We start from the raw sequence: 15,749 nt of genomic DNA, 5'->3' as shown, positions 1-15,749 counted from the left end.
AGGTGCTATAATATTCTAACCTCCTTGAAATTAAGGCCAACGTTCCATTAGCCTTCTTGAATACTTGCTGCACCTGTGTTTTGTTCACATGTCATTTTGTGTTGCAACTTTCTGCAGTTTTTCTCCATTTAAATATCCTTTCCACAATGAACAACTTCACATTTTCCTGTATAAAACTCCATCTACCAACTTTTTGCCTACTATTTAACCTGTCACTATCTCTTAACTTTATATATCTCTCTTGTAACATGTCTTTTTATATGTTTGTGTCATCTGCAAAATAAACTACAGTACATTTGTTTCCTTCCTCTAAACCTTTAATGTATATTGTAAACAGTTGCAGTCCCACAGCTGATCCCTGCAGAACCCCACTTGTTATAGGTCTCCAATATAAAAAGAACCTCTTATCCCCGCTCACTGTTTCCTGCCTCTTAATGAATTCTCTATCCATGCAAATATGTCACCTTCAACACCGTGGACTGTTATCTCTTAATCTTTTGGCAGGTACACCTTCTGGAAGTCTAAATACAATACATCTACTGACCACCCTCTATTTGGCCTGGTTGAAACTTCGTCAAAACTTTAAGTTAGTCAGACACCATTTTCCTTTCATGAAGCCATGCTGACACTCCATGATTAGATTGTGTTTTTCCAAATGTGCCAGATTATTTCCTTAAAATTAATTGAAATACTTTTCCAAACATCAATAAGAAGGTAATTGTCCTATAATTACCCTATTTTTGTTTCCCTCACATTTTAACTAGGGATATTACCTTAGCAGTTCTCCAGTCCTCTGGTACTTCTCCAAGATCCAAGGAAGTTACAACCAGAGCATCCATAAGCTCTGAAGCTACTTTTTTAAGAATCCTAGGATGTAAGTCATCAGGGCCAGGGGATTTATCAACCTTTAATCCCCGTTAGTTTATCTAATACTAATTCTTTAGTAATGGTAATGGCACTTAATTCCTCCCTTTTGTTTTGACTTAATGGGATCTTTGAAGTATCATCCACTGTAAAGACTGATGTAAACCATCTGTTTAGCTCCCTGCCGTTTCCTTCTTCCCCATAATTATCTCCACAGATTCATTTTCTAAGAGGCCTATGTTCACTTAGACATCTTTTCCTTTTTATATATTTAAAGAAGCTCTTATTGTTAGTTTTTGTGTTCTTTTTGGTGTGCCCTTGTAGTTTATCTTTTCTCTCTTTATTATCTTTTAAATCCTGTTTTGCCAGATTCTGAATTCATCCTGGTTTTTGTCACTTCCACTATCTTCCACTTCCTTTATATGTTTTTGTTTCAACTTAGTACTCTCCTTAACTTCATTGGTTAGTCATAGCTGATTTATCACTCTTGGAATCTTTCTTCTTTACTGGGACGTATTTTGGCTGAGAGTCATGAGTTACCTGCTTAAATGTTTGTCACTGCTTGCTTCCTGTTTTACTTGCTAATCTATCCACTTTAATTAACTGTATCCATTTTCATTATAAATCCCTTCATTTAAGTTAAACAGAGTAGTTTTGACCCAGATTTTTCATTTCAAACTGATTGATCTCATAGCATGATACAATGTTTGAACAGTTGTAGTTTAGCAATGATGAGAAGTCTGCTCTCCATAATTCTGCCGTAAAAACTTTGTAACATGCCACTTAAGACATTTGCCTCTGACTTTGTGTCAGTGTAAATTGAATCTACTTTCAAGTTACAGTCTTTTCAATTGTTTGTATGAGAGATTGTTAGTTATGTCTTAACTGTCAGAAAAGAGTATCGTTACTTTCCACTTCTTATACTGCATGCAAGTGCACTTTGGCCATTTTTATTTTCGATTAAGATAATCTTAGAAATATATTTTATAGAGTCATGGCGTTATACAGCATGGAAAAAGGACCTTCAATCCAACCAGTCTGTGCCGAACATAGTCCTGAACTAAACTAGTCCTGCCTGCCTGCTCATGGCCCATATCCCTTCAAACTTTTCCTATTTGTGTATTTTCACAAATGTCTTTTAAACATTGTAATTGTGCCCACATCCATCACTTCCTCAGGAATTTCATTCCACAAGCAAAGCAGCCTCTAAAAAAATTTACCGCTCATGCTTTTTTTAAAAATTTCTTTCCTCACACCTTGAAAGTGAGCTCTCTAGTCTTGAGATCCCCCACCCTAGGGGAACGACAACTACCAGCAACCCTATCTATACCCCTCCATGATTTTATAAACTTCTATAAGGCCCCTTTCAACCTTCAATGGTCCAGTGATCTTGAAATAGCTCACATTCTCATCAAAAATAAATTAGCTGTTTTCTCTTTAGTGCCCTATCTGCAGATCATAACTGTCAGTACTCTCAAAATCTGATGCTGCTTTAAGGTGAGAAATTCTCCCTTTGTTCAAATTCTCTGCTTCCTAGCCTACTGTTTGGTTGGTCTTCAGTTAGTTTCCCACCTCCATTCCGGGCTTGGCTCCCACTCATTTTTTTCTTTTTCCTTTTATGTCCAGTAATGCTCTCACACACAACTTAACTTTATTTTCCCGACACCGAATCACCCATGGTACTTTTCTCCATCCATTAACCACCACCAGTAAATTACTCATGTTTCCAGTTGAATGGTTTAGGTGCAAAGCCTGTTAAGGGCAATGGGAACCATGAAAGGTGGGGGGCAGGGGAGGGGGCTAAATCAGGAATGGCTTAGTCATCTCTTTATATTTTTATAGGAAACACCTGCAGAGAATGTTAACATTAGGCACCTGATCAATTTTCTGAAAATGATCAAAAGTAGCGGTAAGTGCTAGTAACAGTTTATTAAAATTCCTTCCAATTATATCTTATTATTATACCTGCTATTCCCTTCAGTTATCATTTTCCTTTCTCTTCTAAATCTCTACAAAATTCCAATTATTTCTCAGTGTTTATTGCCAACTCCAATAATCGTTTTATTGCCCATTATTTTAATTTCCATTTATCTGTCCAGTCCATTTTTCTCTATTCGCTTTGAAAATCTTCTGCTTGCATTTTAGTGCAATTGTTGCTTACAGTGTTAAGATGAGGAACTTGCTCTGAAGTGATTTGGTTATAGTGCCCACTGCAATTAGCCCGGGGAGAAGAACTAATTTAAATATCATTAACCGATGATCAAACTTGTAATCTTCTGGTGCTTATCAGTTTATCAGAAACTCAATTCAGTCCTTTTTTGGGGTTTATTCAAAATTCCACATGATTTTTCATTTTATCCACATTCCAAAGCAAATGTAAAATGGTGTGATGCTTTAAATCTGAAATAAAAGTAGAAAGTGCTGGGAATAAGGATGAGAAACCTGTGGGATTCAGACAAACTGAAGTCATATGCAATTAGGCATAGAAAAACTGATTTGACTGGCATCATTTTATGGCTCTTCATTCTGATGCTGTGATCCAGTAATTCAGGAAGCTGTTGTGGAGAGAGAAACAGTAAATATTTCAAGATTTTGGACCCATAACTCGTTTTCCCTTCACATGCTGCCTGACTTGTGGAATGTTTCCACCATTCCCTCTTTTTTTTTTTTATTTTTGTTTTAGTATCTTCTAGCCTGCTTTGTTACACTGAAGACACTTTTTTCATTTATTCACATTTAATTTACATTGTTTCATTTCTTTTGTTGTCTTTTTGACTGCAAGTCCTTTATGCTCTCATTTTTCAGGGTTACTCAGCCTCTGCTGATGCTGATTGCCCATAGCACCCCCTAGAGGCCCAGTCTTGAGTTATTAGATTTGTTTGTATCCTATCTCATTTAGTACAGTGATAATATTACACAGCCCAATGGATAGGAAAAGTGGAGATATTGTCTCCACAGGGATAGTGTGATGGTCACTTTTAGTAATGTTGCTATGGACAGATGCATCTGTGTCAGGCAGATTGGTAAACATAAGGTCAAATCTGGGTTTTTCTCCCCCTTAATAGTTCCTTCACAACTTGCTGCAGCCTTGATCTAGCAACCATATCCTTTAAGACCCAAGCAACCCATTTAGTAGCGGTGCTGTCAAGCCAATCTTAGTGGTAGACATTGAAGCCCCCTCCCAGAATACATTCTGCACCCTTGTCACCCTCAGTGCTTCCTCCACATGAAGTAGTACTTGTTCATCATCCAAAAGTGATTATTGCATGGTAATCAACAAGTGACTTTCTAACCATGTTTGATGTGTGCCATGAGACTTCATGGGTGTGGAGTCAATGTTGAGGATTCGCAGGAATCCGAATCGTGTACCACTGTGCCACCAGCTCTGCGGGGTCTGCCCAGCTTATGCGTCAGGACATACCCAGGAATGACAATACTGTTATCTGGGAAGTTGTGTAAGGTATGATTTTTCAAGTTTGACTGTCAAACTATTACTTGATTAGGGTTATCATTAAAATTACTGTCCGTGTTTACATGATACTGCAATTCAAAAGTCTTACTGACATTGAAAATATGGCATTCAAAGACATTAATCAAACTCATTGTGTTTTCTTGTTCCTCTGTTGTAACGTAACAGTCAATTATAATAAGCTGTTAGTACATTTGTTAAATTAGTAATATAAATAATTGTGAGTGTTCATGCCCCGATATTTATTTGTACATTGTTATTTCAAGGATGTAGTTTGCAGAAGATATTTATCTGTTCCCTTCAGGTAATGTTGAAGCACTTTGTATTTTCTAATTACAGGTAGCAATGCATCGGTAACACCTTTCGCACTGAGTAAAATTATTCCAGACAAGACAAAGCTTACAAAATACTACCGCTATGAAGGTTCATTAACTAATCCTGGGTGCAATGAAGCAGTAATTTGGACTGTCTTTTCAGAATCCATTCCTTTCAACAAAAAACAGGTAAGGTGTTTGTGCTGAATAAACTATCTAGTAGGACCTATTCAAATAATTGATTCAACATGAGTAATAAAAATACATTCTGTTTAAAAAGAAAGGGGAACTGAAGGATAACATTAGATTAAAAACATATAAGTGACTAAAATCTTTTACAGAGTATTTTGAGGATGTAACTCGTAGGTTAGATAAAGAGATGGTAGGAGATGCATTGTGTCTGAATTTCCAAAAGGCAATTGTAATGGTACCACAGAAAAGATAAAATAGAAAATAAGATGTCTTAGGTTTAGAAGTAATAGATCAGAATAGAATTGTCATATCATAAAATAGTAACAGCACAAAGAAAGCCATTCAGCAGACAATACCATTCACTGTACAAAAGATGGCAACTTTGGTGAGACTACACCGACATTATATATATATACACTATTTGTTTTATTCTGTTGTAGGACATGGGTACCACTGGCTGGCTAGCATTTATTCCTTAGTATATTAATGTAAAATGTATATTATTAAATAATGTGTAACATTAATATATTAATAAATCCATCATTTATTCCCCAATATTTAAGGAGTTATTTACTTGTATTTGGGACATGTTAAGGTAGCAGAACAAACTACCAACTTGAATTTACAATCAGGCTAGGAACCAGTAACCTGTTCTATTAAAGTTGACAAAGTGTGAGGTCCCAGGTGTTTACTAAGTGAATATTTTGAGCAATCAAGATAAATACAGAATCTTCTCAACTGTCTGAAGCTTTTAGATCTACAGTGCAAGATTACTTGCATGCCAAGTAGTCTAAGCAGCAAGTGATATGCAGGACAATATGATTCACCAACCAGTATTGATGCAAATGAAAAGACTGAAACATTTGCAAACATCTTCAGCCAGAAGTGTCAAACGGCTGATCTATCCCAGCCTCTGTCAGAGGTTCCCAGAATCACAGAGGCCAGTGTTCACTCAATTTGATTCACTGCACATGATTTCAAGAAAACACTGCAGATGGCAAAGGCTGTGGGGCTAATGATGTTCCAGCAGTAGTATTGAAGAAGATTTATGCTCCAGAACTTGCTTCACCACTAGCCAAGCTATGCCAGCACAGCTGCAAGATTGGCATCTTCTCTGCAATGTGGATAGTTGTCCAGGTAAGCCCTGTGCAAAAACAGGGCAACTCAGCCAATGGCAACCTCATCAGTTCACTCTCGATATCAATAAAATGATGGAAGGGACCCCACCAGTGTTATCAAGCAAGATTTGTTCTGTAAATTAACCTGCTAACTGACGCTCAGTTTGGGTTCAAACAGGGCTATTTAGCCCTTAACCTCATTACAGCCTAGATTCAAACATGGGCAAAAGAGCTGAATTCTAGAAATGAAATGAGAGTGACAGCCTTGACATCAAGGCCACATTCAACTTAGTCTGGCATCAAGGAGCCCTAGCAAAACTGGAGCCAATAGGAATTGGGGAAAAGGGTTGGAGTCATCCTTTAAAGCAAAGGACGATTGTAGTTGTTGAAGGTCAATCCAGCTCCAAGACGCCTGTGCAGGAATTCCTCAGGAACTTAACCAACTTCATCTGCTTTATCAATGATTTTTCCATCCTCATAAGATCAAAAATGGGTATCGCTAATGATTGCACAATGTTCAGCTCCATTTGTGATTCCTCAGATACTGAAGCAGTCGATATCCCAATGCAGCAAGATCTGGACAATATCCAGGCTTGGACTGAAAAGTGGCAATTAACAGTTGCGCCACACAAATGCCAGTCATTGATCGTCTTCATCCAATAAGAGGCAATCTAATCGTCATCTCTTAATATTCAATGGTATTGTCAGATTTGAATTTGCCACTATCAATATTCTGGATATTACCATTAACCAGAAAATGAACTGGAATATATTCTCTGTGGCTGCAAGAGCAGGCTGGAGTCTAGGAGCCCTATGAGGAGTAACCCACTGCCTGTCTCCCCAAAGCCTGTCCACAGTCTCCAAGAATGATTCAGGAGTGTGATAGATCACTTACTACTTGCCTGGATGAGTACAGCTCCAACAACACTCTCTAGAAGCTTGACATCACCCAGACCAAAGAAGACTGCTTGATTAGCCACGAACACCCATTCCCTCCCCCATTGATGCTCGCAAGCAGCAGTGTGTACCATCTACAAGATGCGCTGCAGAAATTCTCTGAGGCGGTGCCTTCTAAACACATGACCCAGTTGTGTGTAGTCTGTTTTCCTGTTGCTAAATACTTGCATTGTTAGGGGTGGGGGCTGACAGTCCAACTAGTCTGCTCTAGCAAGACAGCCACACTGGCTGATTCCAGCAATCCTGACCAGGGTAGGCAAATAAGATTTATGGTAAAAGGGAAGTCAGTTTAAAATGGGATAGAAAGGTAGGGAATGGAACTAAAGAGTGTAGCTTTCTTGGGTATTGGAAAGATCCCAGGGAATGGAGAGAGCAAACTGGGATGTGAGAGGAGAGTGACAGTGATAGATACAAGGGAGACAATGAAGGATGGGTACTGCATGTTAAGGCTGGGGAGTACATTGGAGTACTCGGGAGGGTGAATGAGCAGTAGAACTACATTGGGGGGTAAGTGGCAGAGTAGGTTGTAAGAATGAGGCATGGAAATCTGAAAGGGAGGGAAACTTAGGAAGGGCAGCAAATGGACAATAGTCACAAGAGGAGATTGAAGAAGGAAAGAAGAGATAGCAGATGGAAGCCATTCACAGTTAAATGGGAGGACGTGTATTCTAAAGGGATAAGAATAGAAGTTGAAAGTGTTGAAGGACAGCTTAACCACCATGATCTTTATCAACTGCTTTCTGAAAAGATGGCCTTTAAGAGAATGCATGGCACGTGTGGAATGGTCTTGCATTTGCATACATTACCTCACAGTATAAAACATGCCCAACTGAACTGATAAAAACAGAACTTAAGAAAAACTTATTGTGTGAGTACTCAGTTAAGGCGTTTGCACTGAGCAGCAACATTTACTACAGAACAAAAACAAATAACGGCAGTTAACCAGGGAAACTAAGGATAGCATCACATCATTATGTTTTTTGTTCAATGTGGCCAATCAGCCAGAACTTTTGGGAAAGTTTTAAAGTCCAACAAAGGACAATCAGGAAAAAGTGAGGAGGGAGAAAATAAACTTTGAGGGCAATCTTGCATGTGATATTAAGATTGACAGCAAGACGTTTAAATATTTAAGAAGGAAGACAGATATCAAAGTGAACATAAACTCCTCAGAGAATGAAGCTGGGGAACCAGGAAATGGCAGAGGAGGTGAATAAATACACCCATCTTCACTGTAGAAGGCATTAATTGCATCTTATAATTAATATGTATTCAAGGGGAAAAGAAAGAGAGAAAATGAATATAGTACGATTCCTGATAGAAAAGGTTCTGGGGAAACTAATGGATTTAAAGACCAATAAGTCCTCTGGACCCGATGGGATCCATCCTTGGATATTAGAGCTAGTAGATGCATTTGTAGTAATCTTCCAGGAGTCCTTAGATACTAGAAAAGCCCCAGAGGTCTAGAAATCTGCCAGTATAACATGTCTATTGAAGAAAAGGAGACAAAAAGAGGGCAACTTTAGGCTAGTTAGCTTAACATCTGTTATTGGGAAAATGTTCAAGTCTATTATAAAGGATGTAATAGTAGAGCATTCAGAAACATATAGTATGTTCAAGCAGAGTCAGCGTGGCTTCATGAAAGGGAAATTATGTCTGACAAATTTAAAAGGATTCTCTGAGGAATGAACAAGCCAGATATGGGGGAATCAGTAGATGTAATATGTTTGGATTTTGAGAGGATTTGACAGGGTAGGTACAGAAAGGGTGTTTCTCCTTGTGGGAAAGTTTATGAATAAGGGTGTGTATATTTAAGACAGAGATGAGGGGGAATTTCTTCTTTCGGAGGTCATGAATCTGTGGAATTCTTCACCATGGGTGCTGTTGAGCCTGGGTCATTAAGTATATTGAAGGCTGAAAGTTATGGGAAAAGACAGGAAAGTGGATTTGAGCATTATTGGAACAGCCATGATCAAATTGAGTGGCGGAGTTGACAGGATGAGCTAAATGATCTACTTCCGCTCATACGTGTGGTCTTAAGATCTTGATGCTGCATCTAATAAACCTATCCTGTTATTCATTAACATTTGACAAGAGGCGAATCTAACAATCACCTGCACTGCTGATATTACTAAGGGTGGTTATTGAACCTTCAACCATGGAGGACTATTTGCAGCCTGTACACATGAAAGTTATGACATGGACATTAAAATGGTTATGCAGGGTATACGTTCTAAGGTTGAAGGGCTACCTTCCAGGCATTAATGCAAGGCAACAAGAATCACATTGTGGTAATTGCTACATGAATGAAAAACAATGCAAAAATAAAGGACACAAATATCATACACAGGGCAGCATCCAGAAAGAGATAACAAGGTGTAGAGTTGGATGTTTGCTGCAGGCCAAGCAGCATCAGAGGGGCAGGAAGGCTGACGTTTTGTGTTTAGACCCTTCAAAAAACCTTAGCATCCAGAAGAGGATCGCTAATCATAGGCTCGGGAGGATGCACCTTGCCATATAGAGCTGCTTGTAGAACAGGCTTTTACTCAACACCTGCGCAGCCTAATACAGGCCTCAAGGTTAAACTGAATGGATTACTTGTCAAATGGAAGGCTTACATCTCGTGCCTGATCTTTCTTAATAGATCAGCACTTCCAACGCCACATGGCTGATCAACTTTAACACAGCGGCTGTCTTTGCTCTTCTAAGTTTGAAAATGACAAGAAGGGGAGAGCAGCAGCCACTGAATCAGACCAGAAGCTCAGGGTTTGCAGTTGTGGATGAGCATGCAGTGCACAAAAAGGGAAAACAACATTGGCAGCATCATTCAATAGTCTATTGAGAGAGAGTGTGCAGGAGATATCACAGCTACCTGCAGGAGTGAAAAGCAATGCTGAGGCTTTGATCTGTGACATGTGCCTCAACCCACGTGCATGCACGAGTTCACCTGTATTGGAAAGCAGCACAGATTTTCCAGTTTACCATTGACCCAGATAGCTGAGGTCCCTGGGCCATCTGATTTGCAACCTAACTGGGTCCTCTCAGATACAAAAGGCCATAGATGCACATATCTGGTGCTCAGAGCTCCCTGACATCATCCAGCAGTATTCCTGAACAGGAAGGAACTTCACTCCCTCAATGCCCAGCTCAGTTGTGAGCTCAGGCAGTAATTCCTGCAGGTGTGATTCCAGATTCTTGAATGCTTGTCTGAATCATTATACGCGGAGGTAGTGGCATACTGGAGATTTGACTAGACCAGTAATCCAGAGGCCTAAACTAATCTTTTTTGAATTGAAATCCCACCATTGAAGCTGTGGGGATTTAAATGTAGTTAATATATCATAGAATCATACTGTACAGAAGCGGCCCCTCAGCCCATTGAGTCTGTATGACCAAAACTATGCTAAATCTATACAAATCCCACTTTCTAACACTAGGCCCATAGACTTGAATGTTATGATATTTCAAGGTTGAGATTTCCCACCTCAACTGCCCTCCCCAGGTAGCGCATTCCAGATTCCCACCTTCTTCTGGGTAAAACAGGTTTTCCTCAACTCCCCTTCAACCCTCCCGCTTTTCAGCTTAAAAGTGTGCCCTTTCTTACTGACCCTTCAATTAAGGGGGATCACTGTTTTCTATCCACCATATCTGTGCCCCTCAAAATCTTGTGCACTGCTATCAGGTCCCCCTTCAACCTTCTGTGCTGTAAAGAAAACAACCTGCGCTAATCCTGCCCCATTTCATTGGTGAAATGCTCTATCCTAGGCAACATCCTGTTCTCTACACCCTCTCCACTGCAGCCAAACCCTTTCTATACAGCAGAGATCAGAAATGCACACAGTGCTCCAGCTGTAGCCTAACCACAGTTCTGTGCAGCTCTAACATCTATGTCTCTACTAATAAGGGCAAGTGTGCTGTGTGCCTTAAGCCAATCTCATTAATGATGCCATGAAACTACCATCATTGTTGTAAAAATGCATGTAATTCTCTAAAATCCTATAGGGATCAAAATCTGCAATCCTTGCTTACTCTAGTCTCTACATGACTCTACACCTAGAGCAATGTAGTTCACTCTTAGCTGCCTCTGAAATAGCTTAGTCATCTATTCAATGCAAGAGCAAAAAGATATGGGCATTGAATGCTGGCCTTCCCAGTGATGCCTGTATCCCATGAAAGAATAATAAGTATCTCCAGGACTTGCTTATGGGTGACTAAGGATACCCCCAAAAGGTCCTGATTCGTGGGGGCAGGAAGGGCGAGGGAGTGTGCAGGACATGTTGCCTACCAGCTTCCAATATAATGTGACATTATACCTATGCGTGAATATGTAATAAGCCGAGAAGAAAATTATCAACTGGGAAAACCAGTTCTTCCCCTGAGCAACTTGTTCCTTGCACATTTATGCTCATTTCCATGCTTAGTCTCGAAGAAAGAAAATTCTGCCCACACTTTCAAACACTCCAAAGGGTGCACCAAATAACAATTAAATATAGTCAAGACTGATCCAGTAGATTCCTCAGCGGCTCCTCCAGATATTATTGAAACAGTAAGTCCTCAAATCTCATAAAAGGTTTCTAATTTATACCCTTTTGAGGATCTAGCTTCTAAAACCCCTGAAAAGCCACTCTGTCACAGACTACTAAATGACTGCTCATGTTCTGGTACATTGCCCTTCTTTTTGGGATTATACTTGCTCAGATTCTTCAAACTGCATGCCAGCACTTTACTTACAGGCAAAAACCTACTTTTTCACCAGCAGCTGGCTTTCCTAACCTGATACTTACTTCAAACTATAACCTTTCTCAGCTGCACAAAGCAAATTCTGCCTATGGCCTCCTTACATCCTGTCTTTCTGCTGCATGGAACTATTAATGATACACTGCATTTTCTGAAGTCCTTTGGCATCGAGGGCTTTTCTAAGCCCTAACCCCTGACTCTCTTTACACAGAGGGTGGTGGGCACCTGGAACGCGTTGCCAGCGGAAGTGGTAGACGCAGACACGTTAGAGTCTTTTAAGATATATTTGGACAGGTACATGGATGGGCAGGGAGCAAATGGACACAGATCGTTAGAAAATAGATGACAGGTTAGACAGAGGATCTTGATCGACACAGGCTTGGAGGGCTGAAGGGCCTGTTCCTGTGCTGTAGGTTTCTTTGTTCTTTGTTCTTTGTTCTCCAGATTTCTCCTGCACCCTATTGGCTTGAACACTTCTATAGAAGCACCTTTTGGAGATAGGGCCTCTTGTACCTGATCCTACATACTTTACGTAACTGACAATGAGCCAAGCATAGCAACTTTCTCTGTCTCCTTCTAATTGACTATTTAATAGGGCGGCACAGTGGCTGAGTGGTTAGCACTGCAGCCTCACAGCGCCAGGGACCCGGGTTCAATTCCAACCTCGGGCGACTGTCTGTGTGGAGTTTGCACATTCTCCCCGTGTCTGCGTGGGTTTCCTCCGGGTGCTCCGGTTTCCTCCCACAGTCCAAAGATGTGCAGGTTAGGTGGATTGGCCATGCTAAATTGCCCATAGTGTTCAGGGGTGTGTAGGTTATAGGGGGATGCTTCAAGGGGCAGTGTGGACTTGTTGGGCCGAAGGGCCTGTTTCCACGCTGTAGGGAATCTAATCTAATCAACTCTTGAACTGTTCTGGGTAAGCAATTGAAAACCCTGCAACAAGCTCCATCTTTGTCCCATGGCAGTGTTGGATATAACTGATGTCTTGGAGCAGTTAAATGTAACAACCTACTCCTTGAATTTTACCATAATCAAAAATTGCTGACAGTTTTCATCAAAGGCAGTGCAACAAAGTATCATTCAATTAATTCGTATGGTGAGAGAGTTGTGCTGTATTGAGAGGCTTAGTAAATTAGTTTGTGGTTTTGAAGAGAGAAAGCCAGCCAGGAGTGTCCGAGATAACAAAATGTGGAGCTGGATGAACACAGCAGGCCAAGCAGCATCTTAGGAGCACAGCCAGGAGTGTGTTAAGACCATTTGCTCTGCTTAGGACTATAGCAGCAGAGCTACCAGCTCTTGTGCAATAGATCAAGGAACACTTCAGCATCAAAACAATAATTGAAGATGATGGGCCACTGGAATTTACAGAATGGAGTGTGTGTGTGGAGGTGGAAGCTGGAGATGCTACTGGAGCTATCAGAGCTGGAAAGACAACATGTGTGTGAAGATGGATGGTCGACACACAAAACTCTAAAACAATAATAAGGGGCAAGAAGTATCCCAGCAGGAGTCTGCCTCAGCCACATAATAGAGTCCTCAATTAAGAGACAATCACAAAAAATCCAGGGTATTTGGACACCCGGATGAGTAAAGCCATAGTGGTAACCATGACCTGTACACACTACTATAGCATTAAATTGATAACAATTCTTCACTTTTCTGTGTTTAGAATTTTTAAAGTATTCTCAATCCACATGTCGTTTTCATGAATCAGCGGAAAGAAAGCAGCATTTTTGGACTGTGCTATCCTTAACTTCATAAACTACACAGATTTCATGTTAGTCAAGAATAGGTGGTGCAAATTTTGCAGCTTTGTATATTTTTTTCCAAGTGAACGTCTCAACGTCTTTGCTAATATATTCATGTGAGGCCATATGGCACCTGAGTATTCTGTCCCAGCATAATATAAAAAATTAATGAAAGTAAATCTGTTCAAAGTTGATAAAACACTTTACAGCAGTTTTAAATGCCTATTTTGTTAGGTGGATAGATTTTACTGTCATGTTATAACGTTGCCTGAGAGCCACAACTGGCCGATATTTAAAATTTGGTATGGCTTCTTTGCAACAAGGTTGTCTTGTGTCTCAAGGCAGGAGGGAAAACAAATCCCTGAACTAATGTATCCAGTGTGTGTTTTTTTAGGTTTTCATAGAGAAATAAATGATTTTCTGGTTCATAACTGCTCGCACCTTTTAGTGAAAGTCAGGATAATAATCACGTGAACAAGTAATTGGCAGAAAAATGCCAATTTGAATTGGATATTCAGCCATCTGAGGTTTCAACTTCAACAGCAATGTGAAGTGAACAACGTCAAATTGGTGCCCCTTATACACACTGCCTGATTGTTCACTAGCATTGCAATATATAATGCCAAGCCAATCCAATATTGTTCATTTTTCACCATTACTGAAAGCAGTGTTAGCCAATCTCTCCCTCTCTCCACATTTGTAAGTTGATAAATTGTGCTTTAGGCACATTTTTTGAATGTGGTCAGGACTGTTTTGTAGGTTGTATTGTACATTACTTATCCATATTTTATTGCCTTTACATTTGTAAGTTTGTATTGCTGCATGGTTCAGTTTCATTGTTTGCTGTATCATTTATGTTTATTGAAATATTCTGCAGAAATGATACATTGGATAAAAAATATTGTCATCTGGAAACTTAATATGTTTTATTTTTATTGTTTCAGCGCAATGAATTTTCTACCAGTCTCCTCTTCGGTGATTTAAAATCTATGAATTTAAATTTCAGACCAGTTCAAAAACTAAATGATCGGGCAGTCTATGTTTCATCTGTTAGGCTTTTCAATGCAGCATGGTTGTCAGTTACACTTCCAGTCTTGACATCTATATATTTCAGAAATATGTAGTAACCTACAGATCCATTATCACAAGTGAAACAGATTTTCTTCTCCTACCCAATGGTTTTAAATGGAAACTCCAATGGTATAAATACCTCAATTTGTACCGATAGATTAAAAATGACACTATTATGCTTCTCATTGGGGAGGTCAAAAAGGAAAGAAAATAAAATCTGTCCTATTATCACTTTATTGTATGAGAGGTTAGCAAATCTGTTACACCTGCAAAAGCTTGTTATTTGTAGCGTGAATGTATGCAGGTAGTAGCACTGTCACTGCATCTCAAGACCGGCTGAGTGAATTACAAATCATAATAGATTAAGATGGTACAAATGAAAGCAAAATGAAGCACTTGAACTTGCAACCATGCCATGCTAAAAAAAACACAGCAGATCCAGTGATTACAAGGTGTAGAGCTGGATGAACACAGCAGGCCAGGCAGCATCAGAGGAGCAAGAAAGCTGACGTTTTGTGTCTGGACCCTTCTTTAGAGAAAATAACAAAACAAGACACTTAGGAGAATGGAAATTTATTGGGCAACACTGGCTTAAAGCCATTGAAATAAAAGGCAGAAATTTCTTTAAATTTGCAATTAACGTTAAAGTTCGTACTTTTCCTACAAGTCCAACGTTGCTACTTGATAGTTGACAGTGTAAGCGATTACAATTTTTTTCTTAAATGAAAATGGATTTTGGATTGCTATACATTGCCAAAATACTGAGGCAGGGGAGGGGAAGTTTGAATTTGAAGATGAGTTGCTATGTATTTTTGGCTGTGTTAGACAAAGTAGTTTTTTTGAAACAGTGAAGGAGAGCATTTGACATTGACTGTTACCACATCTTTTTAGTTAAGGAAATGTCCAGCAATAACCATCTGATTGGTTGAGCTGCGGGTGGTTTTAGAAAAGCTGTACATGCCACGACAGAAAAGAAGCCTTCCAGAATTTGTAAACTAAAAGCGTCACTGTATTATTTTCACTCTTCATGCGAGGAAAATGACAGGAAACTTTAAAGGAAAAATTTTAAAAAGAAATGACCCAGGTCCACTGGATCAATCATCAAAGCAAAGAATAACCATCACTTTACAGTTAACAGCCTATCAGACTATATGAGACAATTTAATCTATCCTTGAAATCTGGAGTTTTGATCTTTGGAATTTTGTTCATCCTGTTTGTTTCTTTTTGAAACCATAATATCTATCAAGTCATTTTTCTTAGTCTTAATCATCAATGTGTGTG

The 15,749-nt window shown here is 39.5% G+C and overlaps 1 protein-coding gene across 1 annotated transcript in view; it reads left to right on the top strand.

Moving 5' to 3' along the window:
- LOC132211021 (carbonic anhydrase 4-like) overlaps positions 1-14,520 on the top strand; it is a 28,650-nt gene extending 14,130 nt beyond the window's left edge. The window contains exons 6-8 of the mRNA XM_059655329.1: positions 2,707-2,777; positions 4,677-4,836; positions 14,341-14,520. Coding sequence (XP_059511312.1) covers positions 2,707-2,777; positions 4,677-4,836; positions 14,341-14,520 — 411 coding nt within the window. The remainder of the gene's footprint in view (positions 1-2,706; positions 2,778-4,676; positions 4,837-14,340) is intronic.
- The last annotated feature ends 1,229 nt before the right edge of the window (positions 14,521-15,749 follow it).

This window comes from Stegostoma tigrinum, chromosome 27 (assembly GCF_030684315.1).
Source record: "Stegostoma tigrinum isolate sSteTig4 chromosome 27, sSteTig4.hap1, whole genome shotgun sequence".
Classification (NCBI taxonomy): Eukaryota; Metazoa; Chordata; class Chondrichthyes; order Orectolobiformes; family Stegostomatidae; genus Stegostoma; species Stegostoma tigrinum.
The sequence above is the reverse complement of the archived record's forward strand: the minus strand, read 5'-3'. Positions and strand labels throughout refer to the sequence as shown.